The sequence below is a fragment of the Pseudozyma hubeiensis genome (genome assembly GCF_000403515.1).
Source record: "Pseudozyma hubeiensis SY62 DNA, scaffold: PHS1, whole genome shotgun sequence".
Classification (NCBI taxonomy): domain Eukaryota; kingdom Fungi; phylum Basidiomycota; class Ustilaginomycetes; order Ustilaginales; family Ustilaginaceae; genus Pseudozyma; species Pseudozyma hubeiensis.
Genome location: NW_012133783.1, coordinates 24,398 through 49,033, shown reverse-complemented (window position 1 = coordinate 49,033; position 24,636 = coordinate 24,398). Strand labels below are relative to the sequence as shown.

The 24,636-nt window shown below is 56.4% G+C and overlaps 12 protein-coding genes across 12 annotated transcripts; 7 read left to right on the top strand and 5 right to left on the bottom strand.

Moving 5' to 3' along the window:
* Positions 1 to 235: 235 nt before the first annotated feature.
* PHSY_000022 (hypothetical protein) lies at positions 236 to 1,780 on the bottom strand (the record flags this gene model as incomplete). Its single annotated transcript, XM_012330666.1, has 3 exons — positions 236 to 1,195; positions 1,297 to 1,660; positions 1,740 to 1,780. 3 exons carry the CDS (start codon positions 1,778 to 1,780, stop codon positions 236 to 238), a joined length of 1,365 nt encoding a protein of 454 aa, XP_012186056.1.
* Positions 1,781 to 1,937: 157 nt separating this feature from the next.
* Positions 1,938 to 3,818, top strand: PHSY_000021 (fibrillarin-like rRNA methylase; the record flags this gene model as incomplete). The annotated part of the gene is made up of 3 exons (XM_012330665.1): positions 1,938 to 1,970; positions 2,818 to 3,039; positions 3,108 to 3,818. 3 exons carry the CDS (start codon positions 1,938 to 1,940, stop codon positions 3,816 to 3,818), a joined length of 966 nt encoding a protein of 321 aa, XP_012186055.1.
* A 205-nt stretch (positions 3,819 to 4,023) lies between these two features.
* Positions 4,024 to 6,360, bottom strand: PHSY_000020 (transport protein Avl9; the record flags this gene model as incomplete). The annotated part of the gene is made up of 1 exon (XM_012330664.1): positions 4,024 to 6,360. One exon carries the CDS (start codon positions 6,358 to 6,360, stop codon positions 4,024 to 4,026), a length of 2,337 nt encoding a protein of 778 aa, XP_012186054.1.
* A 1,013-nt stretch (positions 6,361 to 7,373) lies between these two features.
* On the top strand, positions 7,374 to 8,378 carry PHSY_000019 (hypothetical protein; the record flags this gene model as incomplete). The annotated part of the gene is made up of 1 exon (XM_012330663.1): positions 7,374 to 8,378. The coding sequence occupies one exon, from the start codon at positions 7,374 to 7,376 to the stop codon at positions 8,376 to 8,378; it is 1,005 nt and encodes a 334-aa protein (XP_012186053.1).
* Positions 8,379 to 8,658: 280 nt separating this feature from the next.
* Positions 8,659 to 9,198, bottom strand: PHSY_000018 (hypothetical protein; the record flags this gene model as incomplete). Its single annotated transcript, XM_012330662.1, has 1 exon — positions 8,659 to 9,198. The coding sequence occupies one exon, from the start codon at positions 9,196 to 9,198 to the stop codon at positions 8,659 to 8,661; it is 540 nt and encodes a 179-aa protein (XP_012186052.1).
* Positions 9,199 to 9,910: 712 nt separating this feature from the next.
* PHSY_000017 (hypothetical protein) lies at positions 9,911 to 10,153 on the top strand (the record flags this gene model as incomplete). Its single annotated transcript, XM_012330661.1, has 1 exon — positions 9,911 to 10,153. One exon carries the CDS (start codon positions 9,911 to 9,913, stop codon positions 10,151 to 10,153), a length of 243 nt encoding a protein of 80 aa, XP_012186051.1.
* A 1,008-nt stretch (positions 10,154 to 11,161) lies between these two features.
* Positions 11,162 to 11,449, top strand: PHSY_000016 (hypothetical protein; the record flags this gene model as incomplete). Its single annotated transcript, XM_012330660.1, has 1 exon — positions 11,162 to 11,449. The coding sequence occupies one exon, from the start codon at positions 11,162 to 11,164 to the stop codon at positions 11,447 to 11,449; it is 288 nt and encodes a 95-aa protein (XP_012186050.1).
* Positions 11,450 to 11,482: 33 nt separating this feature from the next.
* Positions 11,483 to 12,697, top strand: PHSY_000015 (hypothetical protein UM03808.1; the record flags this gene model as incomplete). Its single annotated transcript, XM_012330659.1, has 3 exons — positions 11,483 to 12,116; positions 12,197 to 12,402; positions 12,494 to 12,697. 3 exons carry the CDS (start codon positions 11,483 to 11,485, stop codon positions 12,695 to 12,697), a joined length of 1,044 nt encoding a protein of 347 aa, XP_012186049.1.
* Positions 12,698 to 14,044: 1,347 nt separating this feature from the next.
* On the top strand, positions 14,045 to 17,113 carry PHSY_000014 (phosphatidylinositol phosphate kinase; the record flags this gene model as incomplete). Its single annotated transcript, XM_012330658.1, has 1 exon — positions 14,045 to 17,113. One exon carries the CDS (start codon positions 14,045 to 14,047, stop codon positions 17,111 to 17,113), a length of 3,069 nt encoding a protein of 1,022 aa, XP_012186048.1.
* Positions 17,114 to 17,924: 811 nt separating this feature from the next.
* On the top strand, positions 17,925 to 20,063 carry PHSY_000013 (GTP-binding protein; the record flags this gene model as incomplete). The annotated part of the gene is made up of 1 exon (XM_012330657.1): positions 17,925 to 20,063. One exon carries the CDS (start codon positions 17,925 to 17,927, stop codon positions 20,061 to 20,063), a length of 2,139 nt encoding a protein of 712 aa, XP_012186047.1.
* Positions 20,064 to 20,381: 318 nt separating this feature from the next.
* On the bottom strand, positions 20,382 to 21,191 carry PHSY_000012 (6-phosphogluconolactonase; the record flags this gene model as incomplete). The annotated part of the gene is made up of 1 exon (XM_012330656.1): positions 20,382 to 21,191. One exon carries the CDS (start codon positions 21,189 to 21,191, stop codon positions 20,382 to 20,384), a length of 810 nt encoding a protein of 269 aa, XP_012186046.1.
* A 1,027-nt stretch (positions 21,192 to 22,218) lies between these two features.
* On the bottom strand, positions 22,219 to 24,624 carry PHSY_000011 (monovalent inorganic cation transporter; the record flags this gene model as incomplete). The annotated part of the gene is made up of 1 exon (XM_012330655.1): positions 22,219 to 24,624. The coding sequence occupies one exon, from the start codon at positions 24,622 to 24,624 to the stop codon at positions 22,219 to 22,221; it is 2,406 nt and encodes an 801-aa protein (XP_012186045.1).
* Positions 24,625 to 24,636: the final 12 nt, after the last annotated feature.

Below are 24,636 nucleotides of genomic sequence, written 5' to 3'. Positions count from 1 at the left end.
TCGCTTATTAAAACACACACAAGCTATACAGTAGATAGAAGAGACCACGTAAATAGCATGATACAAGTACAGGGAAACACGGGTGACAAAGGTGAATGGCTGACCGTCCGCCTGCTGAATGCAGCCACGAGCTGTGTCCGGCCAAGCAGCAATCTAGCGGCACTCGCCGGAACGGAGTGGCGGTCACGCACGCCAGGTCTGGGTATGTGGATGGGCTGTGGCCTAAAGAACAAAATCAGAGATCATCTGGCTGGCCTGTGATGTAATCCGGACTCTCGGCGGCCTTGTACTCGGCCATGAGCTCGGCCACGGTTTCTCTGGCCTCGTCGAATTCGGACAGGTCGTTGGCGAACATCGGCTCGCGCTTGTACATCTCCAAGAAGGCGCTTCTCTTCCTGAGCCTGTCGTACTGATCCACCATTCTTCTGAACAAGCTGGCGATTCCCGTGTGATTGGCGAGCATGAGACCACTGACGCGATGCGAGCTGGGCACGTAGGGGCTTCGCTTGGACAGAGCGACCTGAATCGAAGCGGGTCCCCATGGGATGAAGCTGGCAAGGTGTCGTTCGCGAATACGCAGCAGCGACTTGTGCACGTCTCGAGGGTCGACTTCGCCCTGGATGATGTTGAGGATGGAGATGTAGCAGCTCGACTTGGAGGCGCCAAGGGTGCTGACCATGCGGTTTTTGGGTTGTAGCAAACGACGCATGACGTCGAGCACGGTGGTCTTCATGGTTGCTTTGCCTCGCTCAACGTTGTCGGATGTGAATGGTGTGTATGAGGTCATGAGGAAGTGCGCCCTCGGTGTCGGAATGAGTGACGCGATCATGCCGACGAGGTCATTGTTCATGTATCCGGGGAAGCGCAGCGTGGTGGTCGACGCGCCCATGACGGTAGCAACGAGCTGGTTGGTCTGGCTGTAGCTCGGGTTCTGAAGGTGGAGTCGGTCTGCAGCGATCCTGCTGAGGGCTGCGTTGTCGAGGACGATGACGCTGTCGGCGTTGTTTGTGAGACGCTTCATCGAGAGAAGCGAGTTGTATGGCTGCACAACGACATCAGATGTCTCTTCCGAGTTGGGAAAGACACTGTAGGTTTGAATGAGCTTCTTCGGATATGCGTCGTTGAGCCTTTCGAGCAGGAAGGAGCCAAGACCGGAACCTGTGCCACCCGCGATCGAGTGCATGAGCATGAAACCCTAAGCAGGTTTCAATGAAGCAGAAAGGTTGAGGACAGGGTGTCAGTATCTCTGAAGCGTCGTACGAGCGAGTGATATCACGGTCCGGGTGGGATACTCACCTCGAGGCTGTCACTGCCATCCGCTTCTCGATCGACCATCTCGATGAGCTCGTCCGCAATCTTCTCGCCCGCCGCATACCCCTGCGCCCAGTTGTTTCCTGCACCTCCTCCCGTCTTGCTGCTGTAGATGTTTTCTGGATTGTACAGATTCTTGTACGGCCCTGATAGAATATTGTTGATCACTCGTGGTTCGAGATCCACCAAAATGGCTCTTGGAATGTAGTGCTCGTCATCTGCCTGGTAGAAAAAGACATCTTTGCGATCGCCACCCTGCTCCTCGGCAGCATACTCCTCCAAGGTACCGTCCTTGGCGATACCATGCTCGCGACACAGGTGCTCCCAGAAGTGAGATCCAATTTGGTTGCTGAGAGTGAGGTGGAAAGGAGCGGTTCGACAAAGTCAGCCGTGAACGTGGCGTTGCTGCAACGAAACGATCTACTTACCCGCACTGTCCGGCCTGTAGTGTGATGAGTTCCCTAGGCATGGTTTAATTGTGTGACCGCGACCTTACGGTAGGTTGTAGCTGCGGCGTTGTTCTGCTCGGATGCGGTGTCGGTATACGCTTTTGTGCGCTACGTCGGGTTGGTATGAGCTGAGAATCAATCGCCACTCCGCGATTGATGTTGGGAGTAGGAGTGCGGATGTACGACGAGGAGGATGAAGGTGATTTAATGGTGAGCTTGAGAAGACGATGGTGATGGTGAATGCGATGCGGTACAGTGTTCAGAGTGTTGGTTGGCTCTTTTTTTGTGCGTTCGCAGGCGAGAGGCTCAAGCGCCCCTTCACGCGTCGCGCGGCTCGACTTGGACACAGTCTGCCTTTGGTCAATCGCCGATGCGTTTAGAATAGAAGACCCGATACTTCCTCCACGGAGCCGAAAATCAAAAATCAAACTCAAGACTGCCTAGGCGCTTTGAGCTTGTGATCATGGCAGCAGACGGCGTCTTCTGAAAATGATGCTTTTTCTCGACTTTGGCCGCTCAGAGACGCACGAGAAGAAAATTTCGAGATCCGAGAATTTTTTTGCTTGCAACTCACAGACTAACTGAGCCTAAAGGCGGATGGAGGAGAGAAGGAAAAAAAAAGATGGAAATGAGGCTGCAGACAGGCACTGCGCAAACCTGTTCAGAAGGTTGCGCCTTTTTTTTTTGTGGCATGGCCACTTCTTGTCATTGCTTCGGGAACTCGTCTTCACCATCCTCTTCTCCTTCTCAAACCCTTTCGACATCTTTCAGCTTCGGCTTCATCCTTTCTTTCGTTTCACTCCTCAGGCAATCGAACGTCCTGGGAACAGAACCATTGCTCTTCGACACAGCAGATCCGCCCATCTGTCTGCTCCCTTCTAGTCTGCAATAGACTCTAAACAACAACTTCGCATTCTTCAACATGGCTTTCGGTAGGCATCTCAATCGCAGTCAACCCACGACTTGGCATCAATTCATGCCAATCTCATACGTCTAAAGCGTATACGATATACTGACAGGCTCTGTTCGCTCTGCTTCTTTGTGTTGTCTCTTACAGGTGATCGCGGAGGTCGTGGCGGTGGACGAGGTGGGTTCGGTGGTGATCGCGGAGGTCGCGGTGGAGGACGAGGTGGCTTCGGCGGAGGTCGTGGTGGTGGACGTGGCGGCTTCGGTGGTGACCGCGGAGGTCGCGGCGGAGGACGTGGTGGCTTCGGCGGTGATCGCGGACGTGGTGGCGGACGAGGTGCTCCCCGCGGCCGTGGCGCTCCCGGTGGCCGAGGTGGCCGCGGTGGAGCTCGTGGTGGTGGAAAGCCCGGTGCACGAGGTGGATCCAACGTCATCGTCAAGCCTCACCGTCACCCCGGTATCTTCGTCGCAGAGGGCAAGGAGATGCTCCTCGTCACCAAGAACATCGCTCCCGGCGAGTCAGTCTACGGCGAGAAGCGCATCTCTGTCGAGACTCCCGGTGCCGGCGCTGATGGCACCACTGCCAAGACCGAATACCGTGTCTGGAACCCTTTCCGATCCAAGCTTGCAGCCGGTGTCCTCGGTGGTCTCGACAATATTCACATCGCACCCGGCAAGAAGGTGCTCTACCTCGGCGCTGCCAGCGGTACCTCGGTTTCGCACGTTGCCGATCTCGTAGGCCCCGAAGGTATCGTCTACGCCGTCGAGTTCTCGCACCGATCTGGTCGTGATCTCATCAACATGGCCAAGAAGCGCACCAACGTCATCCCCATCGTCGAGGACGCCCGACACCCGCACAAGTACCGCATGCTCGTCGGCACCGTCGACGTCATCTTTGCCGACGTTGCCCAGCCAGACCAGGCCCGTATCGTAGCTCACAACGCCGAGTCCTTCCTCAAGAACGAGGGTCACGCACTCATCTCGATCAAGGCCAGCTGTATCGACTCGACAGCACCCGCCGAGGCCGTCTTCGCCGCCGAGGTCAACAAGTTGAAAGGCATGAAGTTCAAGCCACGCGAACAGCTCACCCTCGAGCCATACGAGCGTGATCACGCCATGCTCGTCGCTCAATACCAGCGACACAAGGCATGATCGGCCTCGCCTCCCTTTTCGTTTCTCTTTCTACTTCTTTTGGTCCTGGTTCTGTAGTATATCTAGCTTCTGCTTGTTTCAACACGCTCTCATTCCGCATTTCTCTTTGTTGCTTGCTGTGTTCACGGTGGATGTATTCATTGCTTGTCGCTGTTTTGACACAGGCAAGCAGAATACGAAGTGCAGAGATGCTTGACGCGCCGAGTTATTGAGGGTTGTGTGTGCTGCTACTGCTGTTCGGGCTGGTCCCGCGAGTGGCCGCCCACGACTTTTGACGTGCCGAAAGGAAGGATCCAAAGTTGCCCAGCGCCGCCCGCACCTGAGTTCCAGCTTGAGCAGCGGCTTGACCTGCAGCGTTCAGAGCTTCGTTGGCGTTGAAGGCAGCCGCGTTGCCGGGCACGTCGCTGGATGCGACCCGTCCGGATCGTTCTGTATGTTGCCCATCTGCATCAATGGCCTCGCCTGTGATGGATCCAGACGTCCTCGCTGCGCCGCTGTTGGTCGCATTCGGCTGGGCGCTTGACGTTGACGGCGCATTCGACCCGAAGAAGCCGAATCTCGTTGCAAGACCGCCGACGCCTCCAGCGCTACCCGGTGTCGCAGGACCCTGGCCACCAGCAGACTGGTTTACAGCAATGTGATTGTCCCTAAACTTGGCAATGTCCTTGCCCAGGTTGCTAGCAAGGCGGTAGAAGTTGGCACTGCCGGCTTGCAGTGCGCTGCCAATCGCCTCTCGTGTGGGTGCCAGATTCTCTTCGAGCCGAAGATCGTGCAGACCTGCAGAGAGACGCAGCCCGACGTCCTCAATGGTCGACGTCTTGCCCTCGCACGGATGCTTGTGATCCACAATGTCGAACAGCATTGGATCTGTGACCGAGTTCCAAAGAGCGAAAGCTTCAGTAGATCGAAGCGCTGCAAGGAAATCGGCACCGAAGCTGGAGGTTGTCGATGCATCCGGTGCCTGAATCGCCACCTGCTCCGGATCACTCTTGGCCAGGAAGTCGGCGTACTTTGTCGACGACAGCATGGCACAGATGTAGTCCTCGAAGCGGATGCGCAGGTGATCGTCGCTGCCGTGGAAGCCCATCGAGGAGGGCCGTGTCGGATCAGCTGGATTCCACGTCTCGACCACGGAAGAGATCACCTCGTCCATCCACTTGCGGTCCTCTGGTGTGAGATTGACCATCTGGTGCAGTCTTGGATCCTGGAATTCGAGATGCGCGTGTTCGAGGTCGACGATGACATCGATCTTGCAGTCTCGCTGCTGCTTGAAGATGCTGTTGCTCGTTCCGACGAGCCAGGTGCGAGACTTGAGCAGGTCGATCTGTTGCAAGGGACAGTACGGCTGGAAGAAGGCGTCTTGGCCAAAAATGTCTAGAGGCATCCCGAGGAACTTGAGCAGACTCTTGCGATCCGATGAGCGCAGGCTGTCGGCAGCATCAGTCCTACCTTGTCGAGTATGCAGTGCTGGATCGCCGGCGTCTTGCAAGTTGAGAAGCAGTCCCGGGATGAGCGAAACGAGCGAGTACTGGTAGTTGCAGAGCTGCTCGACGGGGTAGCCAAAGAACATGACACGCCGCTGTAGGAGAAGAAGTTTGACGAGCATGAGCGTCTTGAAGCGCCATTTGTGGACGAGCTCGCGCAGCGACGTGCCCATGTACATGACCGTCTCGCGGTCTTCGGACATCCCACCGCTTTGCAACCCGATCTCGAGTGTTGAGTGGAAGTCGAGTAGGATATCGACATCGGCGAGGTCACCTTGAGCGAAGAAAGCGCGCGTGACGATTCCGAGCTTCTCACGTATCGGCCCGAAGACGGGCTCTTTCGCCAAGACAACGATGGCTTTCTGCACGGTGCTCCTTGTGACCTCGGCGCCTTTCTTGAGAAGAGCGTTGGCGGCGATCTGACGGTTGCAAGAGATACCAAAGATGGTCGAACTGGACAACTTGGGGCAGTGTAGGTGGAAGTAGCAGAAATCCTCGTCCGACAGGTGGCTGCCATCTGGGAGCGCGAGGAAGGGGAGCGACTTGATGAGATCCTCGTCCTGCTGAAGTTCCTTTGGATGTGTGTACTCAACCTGTGGCCCGACGAGATGGTTGAAGTCGACTACTGCGATACCGAGAATGACTGGCGTAGCTTGAGCGGACGTGGAGCGTGTACTGCCTTCGGCGGTCGTTGCAGCAGCAGCAGCAGCCTTGGCCTGGTCGCGCTCCGATGCAAGTGCCGCTTTGATCTCGGGAATCGACATGGACGGTGGTATTGAGGTAGGAGATGCCGGAGCTACTGAAGGCGATTCTTGAGGCGCCTCCTCCGGTTGTGCCTGATCACGATCCGGGCCTTTCCCCTCGTCTGTTTTGGTCGGAGCAACACGCTGCTCTTCGATCGACTCTGCTGTCTTTTCGACTTCGCTCTCAGCTCCCACACTTGCTGCCGTCGCTCTAGCTTCTGCTACCAGATTCTCTCCGTGCTGTTGAGCCGAAGTGGACGGCGCTGAGGCGTCGGTACTCGCCACTGCATGTGTTGATCCGTCCTCGGAACTCATCTTGCGCACAGAAAGCGCCACGTGCTCGCGATTGAACTACTTTTGCGGAACGTCCGTGCGTGTCTGGTGGATCTCTGGGACGAGATTGTGCGAATGATGATCGTCTGTATGAGGCGCACGATGGGGAAGGACTTGGTAACGATGGCGCGAGTGTGTAGCTGGAGGCGATTCGGAAGTGCAGTTGCGTAGAGTGAACCTGCGCCAACAACGCCATATGCAGGAGCCCGGTGATGTTAGCCTAGGAAAGTCGAGTTTAGCTGCCGCTGCATGAGCTGTTAATTATGTGCAGAACCGAAGATCTGCAGGACACAGACGCTTCTGCTCTACGCGAGAGACGCGGCAGAGTCGAGAGAAGCAAGAATTTGGACAGCTCGCCTCCACCTTGAGCTTTGTCCCTTTCACCTTGCCGTCGAGCAATCCAAAGCACCCTTACAACCCCAAATCTGTCTTCGCTTTGATTGCAGTCGCTTGTGCTGTGCAGAGCAGCAGGAGTCAGGACAGCAATTCAACCACACGACTCGTGACAGCCGCCATAAAAGGAAGCTGACCTGCCTGCACCGGACCGATCTTGCTCGGATCGAACACTTTGCGGCAGTGCCGACGGGTTCGCTCAACGCCGTGGCTCAACATCCTTCTCAGTACAGATCGTAATTCGGCTGGTCCGAAAGCAGGACGTTCGCAGCTCGGTCACAGCCTGCGACGAGCGCGTTGGCAGCGAGCAATGGCTGTGTGGCGGACGGTCCGAGAGAACAGAATGCTGCTTCCGTGAAGACATTTGAGCGTCACGACCGGTGTCTCGCCATCAACCCTCTGCCATCACACCCAACGTCGCTGCAACACTAACCACTTCCTTCGGTGACCTTTGATTTGATAATTCTCCCTTGCCAAGCTGATTACTACGACTCAGCTACCGCAGGACAACAGTGACTCAGCATCGCGCTTTCCCTCCGTTCAGTCACACACTTGCACTCGGTCAGCCTCGGTTGAGGATCGAAACGAGCGTCGGCGTCAAAATGGAACCGGCATCTTCCTCCTCCAGATCAGGATCATCCTCCTCACCATGGACCGAGGAAGCCGGCTTCTCTATCGACACGCTCAGCAGCGTCTCAGAGGCCTCAACGGGCACGGCAGAAAAGCCACCACCTCCTAACCGCAGACCACACGCTCCTCCACGCTCGAGACTGTCCAAGGCCTTCCGTTCTCCCCTCAAGCAAAGCCAGTCGCAGCAAAGCATGGAGTCGTCGACAATTCCGCCCGCATCGTCGAAAGAGCATTCACCCGAGAGAGCAGGTGCCCAGAACGACTGCTCCTCATCGTCCGCCAGCATCCGCAAGCAGCGCCAAGCGCTCGAGGCGAGGCTCCTCATGCTACAGCAGGCCAACCAATGCCTCAGAGACAACGCTTTCGCAGTCTTGCCGCAAGACATCGCCCGTTGGCGCGAAGCCGGCCAGGCGGCAGCACAAGACCTCTGGAAGATGACCGGAGCCGACGCCGGGGATTGGTCAGGACTGAGCAGCATCCCATCTCGCGGCGATTACGGACTCGAATCGCCTCCCTCTTCCTTGGCCGAGACGTCGGGTCCATCAAAACGCAGAGGAGCCGACTCACCTGAACCTTCACATCCGCCTCTTCTCCTGCGCAGACGACGTCTTCACTCGCCAGGGGCTGACGAACAAGCTGCTGCGCTCCTGTCAACCGATGAGCAACCATCACAATCGAAAGGCGAAGACAGCCAAGGCGCTGCTTCCGAGGCTTCGCTGCCAGAGCTTTCTGAGCTGTTGCGCCGGTCTCAGTCGGTCCTCGGAGCGTCGTCTACACCGAAACAGCGACAGAGCATTCTTCCGATTCACAACGATGGCACAACACCGTCTTCTCAGTACGCTAGCAGCGGCAAAGGCATTGAGCGTAAATGGAACATCGGTAGCATGCTCGATATGCTCGGTGCGGACAAAGCGACTCTGTCTTGGGATGTCGACGAGGAGGACTTTGTCGATTCGCTGAAAGTCAAAACGAGCTGACCACTCTGCCTTCCTCAGCCGACATGTCATCCACTCGCAAACGCTTCAACTCGCAACGAGGTAGGCCGCTCTCGAGGGAGGCACAAGGGCTCAATTGGGTCAAACTTTATACCTACAATCTGCAGCAATGGCGGCAGACCAGCACATCAATACCGTAACGGGATGCAAGAATACATGCTAGAAACGACTGCTCTGACTTGATCGAGTCTATCGAGAGGTGTGAAGGCCAAACAATGCGCGAACGTGTAGGATTCTGGACCAACGAGTCAAGTTCCATCCTCTAGCAGAACTGCACGTTCCAGGTGGTGAATGTCGGCGGACAGCTGTGGTTGGGCTTGACGGTTTCGCTGCCGTTTCTGCTTTCCGTCATGAGACCGCTCTCGGAATGGTAGGCGTCCTTGCAAGTCTTGCTGCCGCAAATGGCTGCCTGGCAGTAGCCCTGGCTCTGTCTTCCAAGCAGCTGCAGGTACATACCGACGTTGAAGCCGTTGGCGACCGAGATATCGTAGTCTCCAGAGTAGAGATCAAACTCGCCTTGCGTCGCGCCCTCTCCCGTGGTGACGTTGGCTTGACGAAGGGGCGAGAAGACTTTGCCGCGATATGTGTCCGAGTGGAACGAGTAGGATTCGGACTTGCCTGATGTGAGGTTGGACCATTGTGGTTTGCCTGGTAGCGCAGGCAGGAAGATGGGCGCGAACGTGTGCTTGCACTTGTTGGTTACGGTGAAGGTGATCTTGGAGCTGCGGGGCGCTACTGCAGCGGCGGTGGCTGCTGCGGCAAGGGTCGCTACGGCGAAAATGGTTCGAAGGATGGCGACCATGGCTGCTTCTCGTGCTCTGATGTGGAAACCGATGGAAGGAAAGGTGTGATTCGAATGAACACTGAGGTGTCGCAGGAGCAGGGAGGCGGATGGAGTGAAGCTTGGAGGAGGGGGGCCGAGTTTTCCGACGTGACGTGCGGCAGGCGGTCTATATATCCGCTACCCTCGGCGAACATGCACGCTTGCGTATAGCAGGACGCAGCCTCTTCAGCGCAGCCCAAACGCTTCCTGGCTGGTCTCCATCAGCGTTGATTTGAGGTGAGCACGTGCAATAACGCCACTGCTTCAGAAACAGCCGCCGTCCATCCAGCTCTGCAACTCTGCAGGAAGGAAACGACGCCAGAGAAAGCGAGCGACGCGCAATGGAATCATTCGGTCAGATCAGTAGGCAGAGAGCTTCGAAACCTGCACGGGCGGCTACAATGATCCGCCATAAGCGGATGATCGCCTCGCTTAAACAACAGCCCCGTCATGGAACTGCGCGGATGGCCACGGACAAGAGTCAGCTGCACAGTTGGATGCGGCGTCGAGTCTGAGTTAGGTGACAGAACCAAGTGCGGATGATGGTTTCGGAATTGCAGCCGAAGCAACCAATCTTGCGCCTACTCGACCAAGGGGAGCTTCCATTTCGCTCGATTCGTCTCGCAAATGGAAGGACGGCAAAGGCGCAGGCACCACTCGCTAATGGTACAAGCGATCCGAGTGAGACACAATGCAAGCGAAAGGACGCAAACAGATTGATGGATTCGAGGGTGCTGCACAGCGGATGCAGGCAGACTGGATCGACGCCGAGGCAGAGGCGACCTGTTGTTCTCAGCACGGCCTTAGACAGAAGAGAGGCTTCTACGCCACTTCTCACGCAAAGCGAGACCGAGTCAAGCGGCCCGTTCGGAAAGTGGCGTGTCAGCCTTCCCCTCGTGCCTCTCCCTTTCGTAGCCGCCGTTTGCATCAGTAATTCGAAGATCACCTGCAACCTTCTGCCGAAGAGCATGCAGCGTCCAGCTTGGATGGAGTCGCCTCATCCTCGCTTGCAAACTCATACTGTAGTTCCAAAGCAGAATCCGTCCATTGATTGTCGTCAGACGAGAGCGGCTGAACCTTGTCTTCTCCTCTCGGCAAGGGTCCGGCTGCAACGCCGAGAGAAGGTTCGACCTCAGCAACAGAACAAGAAGCGCGTCACCGGAAATGGCCAAGTCGAAGGGAAAAAAATCCACAAGCGAGGGTCTTGGGCGTTGACTTTTTATGCAGTCGGACATCAAATTTTAGCAAAAACAAGAGACAAATCCGAAAAAGGAAAAAATGTTTCTGCTCTGCTGTTGCAAGAATCATATTATCCCCACCGAACCCTTGCTGCATTTGTCTGCTGGACAACGACTGCAAGCTGCAACACGACGACATCGCGTACGCGCCAAGACGGCCAGTTCCGCGTCTGTCGTGACGAGCAACGTATGCACACTGTGGCCGTAGTTGTCGTAATTGGGTCGGTCGCTTGTTGTTGCTTGTGGTGCGAACGGATCAACAGCCAGGGATCGCAGATCTCGAGTCGAGCGCCGATCTGATGCGACGCTTCACAGTCGAGTTCTCGATGATCCGGCATCTGGCGCTTAATACTAAGTCGTGATGGCTCGACATGAAAGAGGAAGCGCCTGTTCTTGCAACGTTGTTCTGACCCTCCAGAGCGTTATTCCAGACTTTTATGCTGCTTGAAGCCAGAGGCATCTTGTTCATGGAATTGTACTTGGCCTCCCAATCTTGATGGCGGCTCTTTCTCGCAGCGGTCGCTCGGTGCAGTGCAAGGCTCCTCAGAGAAGCTTCAACGATGGCCATGACCAGGTCATTATTTGTATGATCTGGCTAGGCCAAGACGAGCCATCCGAGTCCTGCACTCCCCCTTCACTCCCCTCTCGCCGGCCTCGACCCACCATATGCATGAGACTGTGTGTTTCAAAAGGTCTTGGGGTCGATGGACTGTTGCTCGCAGATCAGCAGGGACCACGTGGGCATCACGGAACGAATTTTTCGAAACATGTTACATCGTCATCATAAGCCGACACGTCTTTGCGCGGCGGACGCGTCGGAGAAAAGTGGCAGGGTCTTTGTGTTGGACCTTCTCACATGCAGACTTGTAGCTGTCGGTGTTGATCACCACCATCCACCGCAAGCCTACCACCGCACGCTGAGCGCAACGCGACATCGACGAACCGACCATATCGCGTCGCCGGAAACAATTCCCGACGTGCAATCAGAATAGCTCGATATACACCAATCTCTTTCGGACACCACCATGACCGTTTCACCGCTCGACGCCCTCCTCGCCACCTTTGACAGGCACATTGATTCCCACACAGCAGCAGCAGCAGCACAGCGCGCCGCCGCATCAACATCCGAAGCTGGGCCTTCCAGCCTCGGCCTTCGTAGAAATGAGCTCCGCAACCTCATAGCTCCCTCCACCTCCGCGAGCTCCTCGTCGGAAGCTCAGCTATCACCGCTCGAGCGCGCGGTCTACTACGAAGTAGAGAACCGACGTCACAGCCTCAATCGCAAAACCAAAGAGCTCGACTTCTGGGAGGCGTACGAGAATGAGCTGACGAACAAGCCGATGAAGATGCCTACCAGCTCGTCGGCGCTGGAGCGGCAGATCGCAGAGAAGAAGCAAAGACTGCGGCAGCTGGAAGCGGAGAACAGGCTCAAAGTGGAGACGGCGAGAGCGTTGGAGTCGAGCGCAGTGATACAAAAGGTGCTTTCGACCACATCGCCTGCGAGCAACAAGGGAGAGCGTGATACGGATGGGAAACACTATTCATCGACAAGAGAATTGCTGGACGAAAGAGATGATCAGGCGCTGGAGTTCTTGAGAGTGTTCAACGAGATTCGATCGATCAAAGAGCAGAGAGTTGAGGTCAAGGCAAAGATCAGAGGTATGTCGCAATCTCACACCTCCAATGCCGTCGTGCCTAGACAAAGCGATACTGACCCGTGTCGCAATCTTTCTGTCCAGATCAACGACTGGACACCATGAAGCTTCTGGAAAACATCAAAAGCATTAAAGCCGACATTCGCAATCGCCAGCTGCATCCAGCTGGCTCAGCAACAAACGACCCGGACGCGTCACAAGACATTGCCGTGGTGCAGAAGGTACAACAGATGCAACGAGAGGTCAACGAGGCACGATCGAAAAAGGAGCTCGTTAAGGGAATCCTGCGCGTAAGTTTTGCTAGCATTCTGCCGTTGCGGGTTGACTCAGAGAGGGAATTTATGCACTGACACGAATTCACTGTCTTGACGCTATTTGCAGGGTCTAATTCTGGAGTCGGGAAGGGACTGGACCAAGAGCCAATCGACGAGAGCACTGATGCTGTCGCTCGACGACGAGGAGGATGCTTCTGACGATGCGTTCAGTGAGGACGAGGAAGATGGCAGGGACGATGCTGACGAGGAGGAAGATGAAGAGATCGACGACGAATTCGATGTCGAGGAGGATGCCGATGACCAGGCGTAGGCTAACACCAGCTAGCAGCGTACAGCTGACGATACATGTCACCAGCAACGCACAATTTCTTCTGCCCTTCTCGAGTGAGTGTCGGTTGAGCCAAAGAATGATCTACGCATCGGCGGCCGGTGAGATCGGCGGTTGCAAATCGCGGTGACTAACGAGGGCGTGAGCATTCAGGGGTCTATGCAGCACCTCCAAGAGGGATCGCTTGGCAGCGGCAGCAGTTGGCGGTAAAAAAGGAACGAGCAGTTTACGGCTCGAAGCGCTCGGCAAATTTTGTGCCGAACAATGGATGCACGCACATGAGACCAACACATTGGTGCTTGCACCACAGCCAACGACGAGACGGCACCCTACTTTCAGCACGAGTTCACGAGTGGAAGGATCAGTCGAGCCCATTCGCGCTGACAGCCGACGCTGTACCGCAGATAACGAGCGGAGCGACGGGTACTATCCTCGCTTTGTCGATCCTCCCACTAGAAGCCACACTCTCTTGGTGTGGCAAGCGCCTTGCACGCCCTGCAAACGAATTTTCATTAACCACGTATTCCGCCGGTACTGAACAAGCTCCGACCTTGCACCGAAATGTGGAAGCAGCATGCTTCGAAGATGAAGATGAGAGTGGCGATGAGGCCAAGAAGCTAATCGCGGTCGAGCCCCGCACTGCGAAGAAAGCGCAGTGTTCAGTGTTGGTTGCTTTTGAAAGAAAGCACAGGCGGGTCAGCTCACATGAATACAAAATTCGAGACTCTCGAGGTGTGCGTTTGTATTTGAATCGTACCGTAGTGCTGTGCAGTTCCACTCCACTGGGGAGCTCCACATCGGCTTTTCTTTGTGACAGCTAAAAATGGCAGGTTGCATGATTGCTGTGCACTCACGAAATCTTTGCGAAATTGAAAGATAAAATATCGCTAAAAGTGAGCTTTGAATTTCACACGCAGTCAAGAGCGAGGCAGTGAGCTGGCTGCGCTGTGAAGGCCGGTGTTTTGTCTGTGTCTATAGACTCGAAAGCTGGGCTCAGTCTGAGTGGTTGAATTCAAAAATCCATTCTCGAGCCTTGAATGCCAGGCGAGGACTTGGCATCCACTTTCACCAACACAGCACCATTGTCGTCATCGTCCCCACCACCAACAATCAACAAACACCGTACTACTGCCATCGCCATCCGTACTCCTACAGTCAGATAGCACTATCCTTTGTACCTGTTCGTCGTCACTAGCGGGCAACGGATCGCGAGCCGCCCTGCAGATCACGACATTACCAGTGACATCGTCTGTCACTTTCACCATCCATTTGCCATAGACGAGACGGCCATCGGTCCGGGCCTTGCTCCGAGTCAGGACATGATCGACCATGTTGATACACGCATCTGAAGCAGAAACGCTCAACTCGATCCGCTTGGCCCTCGAACGCGATGAGCAGCAGATCCGCGTCAACGACAGCACAGGCGAGGTGTACGACATCACCATCTCCAGATCAGCTCCATACGCATCTCCTGTTGTCTCCCGCTCCGTGACTCCCAGCAACGCCAACGATCCTGCATTCTCCGGCGCAAATGGCCTCACCGCAGCCTCGTCCGCAGGCCACCGCATCCTTCGGCTCCCTCAGCTGGTCAGCAAGAGGGCGCATGGCAATCACCAGTCCGTTCAGCAGCCCGCCACCATTGAACCTACATCCAACTCCGACAGACCGTTGCCAGAGATTCACGAGCTCGGCCAGGGCCACACTCAACAACAGAATGCTGCCAATCTCACAGGCTCGCGCGCATCACCCTCGTCACCCGGTCCCATCGTTCGTCAAGATGCAGCGCTCAAGTCACAGTCCAGCTTCACCGCCCCAACGCGGCATCATCCATTCCTCAGCGAGCTTCCACCCTCTCCACCTCTCGAGGCCGACTATATATCCGGGCATGACTCTCGAAACGGTCTCATGAGCACCGTCGCAAATGGCTCGTCACAGGCTCCAGCTTATTCCGCCAACGGAGCGTCCACTTCATCCGCATCCATAGCGTCTGGATCGAAGCAGGATGAAACCGTACCCGCTGCCGCGCCGATCCAAAAGAAGGCTCCTGTCGCCCGTCGAGCCTACACTGCCGACCCGAGTCACATCCTAGCAGCGACATCTGCTGCACCACAAAAGCATGCGGCCGCACCAGCTTTCACGGACGAGCCCGCCTCGATGGATGGCATCGGTACCGTCTCCCTCACGCAACAGCAACAACAAGGCCAGCAACCCAGCTCCGCAGCCTATCGACCGCCACCGAAGCAGAACGAACGCCGTAATGCCTCCAACGCCTCGACCGCCAGCACCGCCTACCGCACCGCCTCGTCCACCGGCGGCGCTTCTGATGTTGAAAATGACGATGCTTCCATGACTCAACGACTCGCTTCGCAGTCGACCAACGGCGCCAATGGCGTCTCTGCAGCGCCCGCGATCCGACTTACCCACGATGCTTCCCCTTATCTGCACGATCCGCAGCTAGGAACCGACGCCGGTGCGTCCCAAGCGGCTTTTGGCTCACAAGCCAATGGCGATCAGGAATTGCCGCCCACCGGCATCCCTCCACGTCAACACATGGCGCGCCGCAACACCACTGGATCTTCGCTGCAAGGCCGCCGATCTCAGTCTGGCGGCAGCCTCACCCATTCCATCCGTCGATCGAGCCGCGATCGCGACTCCATTTCGCCATATCCAGCTCAGCCCTGGTTGGCCGATGGACTCAACTCGCCTACCACGGCAGAGGGCTCGACGCACGCCCTGCGCACAGGCGATGCCGCTTTCGACGAAGAGGCCGCCAAGCACGCCGAGCAGCTGCGCAGGGATCGTCGCTACAAGGAGCAAAAGGCGCGCGATGCAGCAGCTGAAGGCTCCGCCGGCGACAAAGATGCGCCTCCCAACGGTGCTGTCGCCGGCTCCGGCGGTGGAGTCGTTGGCGTGTTGCAACGTACCAGGACCGGTCGCGACTGGCTCAACGCCAACCCCAAGGATAAGGAGCGCACCGACCGCGAGCGCGAACGCGAGCAAGAGGACGCGGAACCCAAGGTTCTTGTCGGCAACCTCATCGGAGAAGGCCATGCCAATTACGTCCTCATGTACAACATGCTCACCGGTATTCGCATCGGTGTCTCGAGGTGTCAAGCCAAGATGAAGCGTCCCCTGTGCGATGCCGATTTCACCGCCAAGCACAAGTTCACCTTCGATATCATCGGAAGAGAACTGACACCCACTGCCAAGTACGATTTTAAGTTCAAAGACTACGCTCCCTGGGTGTTCCGTGAGCTGCGCGAGCACTTTCACCTTGACGCTGCCGATTACCTTCTGTCGCTCACGTCCAAATACATTCTCAGCGAGCTGGGCTCGCCGGGAAAAAGTGGTTCCTTCTTCTACTTTTCGCGCGATTATCGCTTCATCATCAAGACGATCCGACACTCGGAGCACAAGTTCCTGTTGCGAATCCTCAAGGACTATCACGAGCACGTCAAGGCCAACCCACACACGCTGCTCAGTCGCTTCTATGGATTGCATCGTGTCAAGCTGCCGCAAGGCCGCAAAATCCATTTTGTCATCATGAACAATCTCTTCCCGCCGCATCGCGATATTCACGAAACGTACGATCTCAAAGGATCGTCGATCGGACGGGAGTATCCCGAGGAGAAAGCGGCGACCAAGTCCGGTGCCGTACTCAAGGATCTCAACTGGCTCAAGCGCGGGCGCGAGATCGAGCTGGGTCCCGAGAAGCGCGCATTATTTGAAGCACAGCTGCGTAGCGATGTCGGCTTGATGCAGCGACTCAACATCATGGACTATTCGTTGCTCATCGGGCTGCACGATGTACGTCGAGGCAACAAGGACAACCTGCGTCAGGACAACCTGCGCGTCTTCCAGCCAGAGACTAGGGAGATCAAACGTCAGCCTACGCAGGTGAAGCGGACCGGCGCAGGATCAGGCAGCGAGCAGGACGCCTCTGCACTGCGACAGGCAGTTCGACGCTCCGATCCGAAAGCGCTCAATGCGCAGCAGGTGACCAAGCTTCCCGACCGCGATGTCAGCGAGCGACGTCATTTCCTCTTCTACCAGGACGAAGGCGGATTCCGTTCGACCGACGAGCACGATCAGCCCGGCAACATGATCTACTACCTTGGCGTCATCGACCTCTTCACGCCGTACACATCGGTCAAGCGCGGCGAGACCATCTGGAAGGGTTTGACTCAGAACCGACACATGATCAGCTCGGTGCCTCCAAAGGAGTACGGGCAGCGCTTCTTTGACTTCCTGTGTAGCGTCGTAACGGGCGGCGATAAGAGTCGACGCCCCAAGATGTGGGGCTTCACGGAGAAAGATTTGGCCAAGACGAAAGGCAAGGCGCAATTGCAGGAGGCCCCCCAGACGGAAAAGGGCAAGACTGTTCACAAGCAGCAATAGCCAGGAGCGGTCATGCACTTCTGGTAGTCGGAACCTTCACATCTCGGTCACGACACACACTTCTTCCTGTCAATCTTGTGTCAGCCCACAAGAGAAGACTTACTCAAGTCAGCTGGCGGTCTTCCTCGCCTTCCGGGCCCACCTGCGACACTTTCCTCCATTGTCTGCACAGCCTGCAACATTCATTCACACCTACACTACGTCTCATACACACACACGCTCGTTTGTTTTTTCTTGTTGCACTGTTTCATTTTAGCATTTGCTGTTCAAGGGGTATATAGGAATGGCACAGTCTTTATTTGCCTTCATGAAGTCCTGCATGATGTGGTGTGTGCGATACCGAATGAATGATGACCCGGAATGTATGAGGATGGAGCCGATAAACGCGTTTGTCGCGTAAAGGATTGCAGGGCTTGGCGGCGAACTCGGCTGGGCGGGGGTGTTGATGCTCTCCACCTGGGGAAATTTGAGGTTGCACGCGAGCTGCGCTCTTCTTGGTCTTGGAAAGTCGGTTGCACACAGTGCATCTTGGACTCTGACTTCCAACATACAGATCAGACGATGCAGTGAGGTATGCTGCAGGAATAGGAATGAAGCGTACGAGTTGGATCGCTGTGTAAGTGGAACTCAGCGACTAGAGGAAAAGGGCTTCGAGCATCCGAGCTATACACGAGCGAAAGAGGACGGTGCACACGAACCACTTGTCCATTGACCGGAAAGCTTTCTTCCACCTTGACGTTGGACAGCATCATATCGACACATACCAGCTCCGCTGCCTCTCGCTCTGGCGTGCGAGCACCACGACTACGATATGGCGATCAATACGAGCAGTCGGCGGGATGGCCCGTCTGCATCCACAACGCCAACGCGCAAAGCCGCTGCATCCAGATCCTCTCCCTTACCACCGACTACATCGCAGCGCGCTCACCCACCCACGCTTCAACGCCTCCACTCCGGCACAGAGGCAGCCTCGACACTGCGCACCTCGGCCATCGCCGCCATGTCCACCACTCGTTCGCTCACCTCCCTCTCGTCCGCCTCCACCTCGCTCCACCCGATCCTACCCAGACGCACGCTCAAGATCGTCCTCATCGGAGACGCCGGTTCCGGCAAAACATCCATCCGTCATCGCTTCCTCTCCTCCACCTTCTTCCCATCCTACCGAGCCACCATCGGCGCGGATTTCATCACCAAGACTCTACCCGTCGATCCGCTGCAACCGGAGGGCGAGAAAGCGACGCTGCAGATCTGGGATACTGCGGGCCAGGAGCGCTTCCAATCGCTAGGTTCGGCGTTCTACAGAGGTGCGGATGCGGTGATCATCGCTTTCGATGCGAGCGAAGGAGGAGGCGGAGAGGAGGAGGTGGTGAGGGAGAAGGTGGAGAAGTGGTGGAAGGTTTTCATGGAAAAGGCTCCGGGGCCGGAGGGGGAGGAGGAGAGGAAGAGGTTTGCGTGGATTTGTGCTGCGAACAAGTGCGATCTGTTGGATGGCGATGCGGAGGTGGAGAGGGAGGGTGTGTGGAAGGTGTTGGACGGGTTGGTGGGGAGGAGCGAGGGACAGAGGGATTGGGGGAGGGATGAGGAGGAGCAGCAAGAGAGACCGAGTGGAGCAGAGGAGCCGGTGGATCCGAAAGAGGTGCTCTCGAGACCCGATCCTAATGGTCTGGAGGCAGAGCAGACACCAAGCAGCTCCGAGCCCGCACAGAGCAACGATAAAGGTCATCCAACGCCGAAGTACCAAAAGAATCTCAGCAACGGTCGGAACGGACAAGCAGCTGGAGGCAGAGGCGAAAGCGACACCGACGACAGCACAGCCGATCCGAACGGCGGAACGGTCAAGACCGTCTATGCGACACCCTACAACACCCTGACGCAAACGCAGCGACTCACAGCGTCACCCACGCCGAAATCGAGTGCGAATTCGAGCAGACGTAACGATGCCAAGTCGACCGGAGGTGAAGCAGCAGGCAGCGGGTTCTTGTCGAGCTGGATGAGGTCCAAGTCGAAAGCCACGGGTGCGAGCAGCAGTAATGTGGCAGGAGGTGGCAGAGGTCATCAGAAACGACAGTCGATCAAGAGCATCGAGGTGTTTCAGATCAGCGACCAGGAGGAATCGGATGTTTCCGACGGCAGCACCCTGGAAGCCAAGTCGAGCCGGTACGCGTTTCCCACGACAGCGGGTCGGAAGAAGGGCAAAGCACTGCAAGAGACGCCGCCTCGGAGCTTTGCGAAAGGATCATCGCACGGGACGGACAGACGGAGGGTCGATTCGACCATGAGTTTGAACGCGCCTTCCGTGTACCACACGCCTCGAGGGAGTACGTTCTTCAGCGTCAGTCCTAGTGCCCGAACCACGCTCGGTAATCCCTCCTCTTCCTCCTTCAGGGCAAAAGACGACGACGATGATGACGATGATGGTGATGATGGTGGGAGTGTCAAACGCCTGAGCGTAGCTTCGAACGCTCCGGAACTCAAACACAAACCCTCCATAGCTTCATCCTCGCTCTCCGCATCCACCATCAAACCACCACCTCCCCCTCCGCTGCTCAACCGCACTCTCCGCCCACCCAAATCCATCAACGACATCTTCACCCCTCACTCGCCCCCCACCTCCCCGCTCTCCCCTCCACCACCTCTCACCCCTTCCACGATCTCCATCCCGATCGAACCGTCCGCACCCCCTGCCGCGCCCGTCGACATGGACCATCCAGAAACCGGCTTCACCCTCTTCTACACCTCGGCCAAAACCGGCCATAACATCGACCGCATGTTCGAACACATCCTCCACCGCATCCTCACCAACACCGCCTACACCGAAGCGACTTCCGCAGCCGCCGCAGAGACGGAACAGCAGAGAACGCAGAGGCAGACAGCAGAAGCAGAGGTCATCAGGAGGACTATCAGGTTGGCTAGTGGAAAGCGTGACGAGAGATGGTTCGGTTGCTGTTGATGTTGTGCTGCCAGGACGGGCGAGGGTCTGCTCGGTTTTCGACATTCAAATGTGTGACTTTCACAGCACTGCGAAGAACCTAATCACTGCCATGTCATCGACTGTGCACGAGTTAGTAGCCGTGTGAGACCAGCATGTGTAGATCTTGTCACTTTTTCAACGTAGTTTCTTCAGCGCAGTGAGACGGACCTGATTACAAAACAAAAAACTGCATAGGCCAACGGCGCATGATATCATTCAATCCACTCAAACTCCCCCAGTTGACGACATCCTCCCAAACTGAGCTTGTTCGAGGTGGCCATCCCACCCTTGCCCTCCTCAAAGCTTGAAATCGGACCTCTCATACTTGGTCGTCTTGCTAGCGGCGTTATCCGTGAAAAAGTAGATATCGCCCGGAGGAGAAGGTCTCACCCTCGATGCGGGCAGACCCAACTCTGGTTGATCCAACACCTTGCTCAGCATCTCCTGTTTCCCTTCTCCCGCGAGCACGAACGCCAACCTGTGGGCGTGGTTCAAGACGGGGTAGGTGAAGGTGATCCTCTTGGCGGGGGGTTTGGGGCTGTCCTCGATGGGGGCGACCCAACGGTCCTGTTCGGTCAAGAGTTCGTGTCCGGGGAAGAGCGAGCAGGTGTGACCGTCTGGACCCATTCCCAACAGGATCAGGTCGAACACTGGATTGCGTACTGCTTCTTTACCTGCAAATGCCTGGACGAGCTGCTTCTCGTACGCATCCGAAAGCTCCTCGGGATCGTCCAGAAGGCTCTCGTCGATGGTGTGGATCTGACTCCTCTTGAGCTCAGGAACCTTGGAGAAGAACTCCTGATGGCACAGGTAGTAGTTGGAGTCCTCGTGGTCGAGTGGAACGAGTCGTTCGTCGCAGAAGAAGATCTCCCACTTGTCCCACCGCAAAGCATTGTCGTCGCGGTTGATCAGATACTTGGCGAGCATCTTGGGCAACGATCCACCCGAAGTGGCGAGCGTAAACTTGTTTCGGCGAGAGATGGCATCGTTCTGAGCCTTGATGACGAAATCGGCGAGGTTGCGCGAGAGCTGGTCCGAGTCCGGGAAGGAGAAGAGGATGGGTTCGGCAGGTGTCTGCGACGGTGCTTTGGCGTCGACGGGCGGCATGATGTCGAGGCTGTGGATGTGGGTTTACTGATGATAGTGTCGAATGTGTCTGCAATCGCTGTGATGACTCTGATGAGCGTCGAGGAAGGGATGAAGCTGATAGGGATAACGATCAGATGTAGTCGACGAGAGAGATGATGGAAACGAGAGAGGAAAGCGGATGTCGGATGTCGAATGTCGAAATCAGTCACGAACCACACCGCCTAAAAAGTCCAACTGCGCACGTCCACCCACCCACACGCCGACCTCAGCCAAGCCGCATCTCAAGAATCCAATGGAAAGTGGAGTCAGAATCCTCCCACTCAGCAGCAGCACTCTTGAAACAGGCCAGAAATAAATCGAAAATAATATCTAACCAATGTGCGCTCTTTTCGACTCTCAAAGCAGTTCTTCCGCCAAATGCGATAAAATAAATCTTCCCGGAAATGAGAAAGAAGATCACAGATAAGGGGATCTCATCTCGACGGCCAGTCACACAAGGCAGCAGACCAGTCGTGATCGAACACCAGAAATGCGCTTCGACAGCAGCAGCGTTTCCTTGGCCTGTGCTCTCTTTCAACATCCGCCTTCGCGCTTGCTGATCGCTTCCTTGCTTCCCATGCAGATCACAAGTCTCCTAGTCGTTCAGCCGCTGCCGTTGGTACATCCGTCCTTGAAGATTTGATGCAGAACAAAAGCAGATACTCGCGATTCGAACATGCAAATTGTAGCATGACAACCAGGCGTGGTGTCAGCGAGGAGCTCGATAGAAGCAACCATGTCGAAGTGACGTCAGCTGTCGCAGTGCCACTGACAATTTCGTGAGACCGAGCTTTGCCAACCTGAATTTCAATCATATTGCAAGCACAGCACGATCTCACATCCATGCTTTGATGTAACGTCCTTGGCCTGCCTGCATGGCTCCGCCTTCACTCTTGTATCCTCGCACGCATCGAACCGCCAGACGATGAGCTCGAGATCAATATGCCCTGACATTGACGACCAACACCGATCGGATAGAGCGGTCAATAATGCTACAGAAAGAAACTCAAACGCCATCCTCGTTCTGACTGAACGTTCTTCTCGTCGGCGTATTGCGACCGCTCGTCGACCTCCTCCCACTCGCGAACGACGTTGCATCAAACACATTCGTCCCCGCATCCTCGTCGTCCTCATCCACCACCACCGCATCGCGTTCAGCAGGATACAGCTCCGCGTCTCCATCCTCTTCGACCGAGAAGAAGTTCCTCCTGCCACCGGCGCTCGTATCGCCAGCTTGCCCAGACAGATCGAGTTGACTTGCCGCCGCATCGCGGGCAGCTAGGCGCGCGATCTTCTTCTCCTCGTGCTTGCGTGACGCCACCGAGTTGCTGAACAGCGGCAGCAGGTATTTCTGATCGATGGCTTGGAACCATTGGCCGTCCTTCATGACGAGGCCTGCTCGGTCGAGAAGCTGCTTGGCGGGGGAGGACGTCGAACCGTCGGTGGAGGATGCCTCGATGACTGCGCGACGGATCTCGCTCAAGCTCGGCAGAGAGCCAGCGTTGGACGGTGAGCGTGCACTCGAAAGTCCCGGTCCGCCAGCGCTGCTGCTCAACGGACCCAGGCCGGATGAAAGCCCCGGTGTTGACGACCTTGATGGAAGCATGTCCGAGGAGAAAGATGACACCTCGTCTTCCTCGTCCAAGTCATCGGCGAATCCTCCACGCGGATTTCCGGATTTCCCTGCCGCGCCCTGTCCTCGTGCGTACACGGAGCCGCTGTGGCTCAACGACGCACGCGGACTCGAGCTCGCGCTTGCATCGCGGTACCCATTCTTGCCTCCCGATGCGAATCGATTGCCGGACCGTGTCAACCCAGCTCTCTCCGACGCATCGCGGTAATTGCTAGCATCCATGTAGCTCCTCCTTTGCATTCCTCTCAACCGCATCACATCGTCTTCATCGTCCTCGTCGTCCGACTCTCCCTCATCATCCTGCACTCCCGTTCGGATTCCCAAGATCTCCAACATCTGCGCCGTGGTTCCTCCGAACACGATCACGGTCAGCACCACCGTCACCAACACCGTCGTCTGCAGAGCAATCGCATTCTGCCCCTCAATACCTGCCGACAGCGCAAAGCCTACCGCACCACGAAGACCGGCCCAGAAGAGCATGATCTGATACTGTCGCGGCAACTCTTCGTCGCCCGTCCCGCGCGGCACGCCCCCTCCTCCGGCGGCTCGTGCTCGTTGGTTGCTGCGTGCTCGCCTGAAAGCATTGATCACGCTGGCGATGGGGAACACGGCGCAGTATCGCGACGCTACGACGGCGAGAACGGTGACAATGATGAACAGCGGCTTGTACACCAAGATCTCCTGGGTGAATAGACTGAGACCGAGGTAGATGAAGATAAAGTTCTCCGAAAGGTTGGCCAATGTCTGGAACGTGTATCGCGTGGTCCGCTGTGTTCGTCTCGACATATTATGGTATGCGTAGTGCTTGAGAGTGATACCGCAGAACAAGAGCGACACGATTCCGCTCATTGTAACGCCATTGCTGAAAAAGTAGCTCGTGTAAGCGATCAGCGCCACGAGACAGCTCTCGAGCTGAGGATACGAGCTGAGCCGCGAGTGCTTGAGCAAAAGCGAGCATCCCAGACCGAAACATACGCCAAGCATCATCGAAAGCGTAAAAACCACCAAGAAGAGGCCGATACCGTGGAAGATGGACGAAATGTAGATGTCCTTGCCGCGGAAAGTCGAAAGCGTGTCGAACATGACGATGGACACGGCATCATTGAGGATGCTCTCGCCAAAGATGACCGAGTAGAGCTGAGGGTCCACCTTGTACGTGTTGAAGATGGCGAGGATGGTTACCGGATCGGTGGCGCTCAACGTAGAGCCAAAGATGAGACACTCGAGCAGCGTCAATGAGATGGACTCGAGGTGGAGCAGCGACCAGAGGTAGACAATGACACCGACCACGATAGCGCTGATGAAGGTGCCGGCGAAGGCGAAGATGAGAATGGTGCCAAAGTTGCGGAAGAAGTTCTCCTGTCGCAAGTCGTAGCCTGATGCAAGGATGATGGGTGGAAGCAGCACGTTGAGCATGATGGTGTTGCTGAAACTGAGCATGTTCTGCACCTGCTCGCCTGGACCGATGCGCAGACAGACACCGACGAACATGCCAGCAAAGAGGCCGACGATGGTTTCGTGCACCGCCGTGATGCGCTTGACCTTGAGATAGTATGATGTCCAGAAGGACATGATGAGCAGAGACAGCACGAGGAAGAGCGCGAGCGAGGAAAAGCGTTCCTGCTGCTCTGCATCTGGAACAGGTATTGCGGGCGCAGCTGGCTTGGTAGGTGTCGCTGTAGCTGTGACTGAGGTCGATGAAGCAGTACCGCTCGATGTGGATGCTGCAGTAACAGCAGCTGCTGCCACCGCCAAAAGTGTCGCGCACCTTGCCAACATCTTGACCGCCAT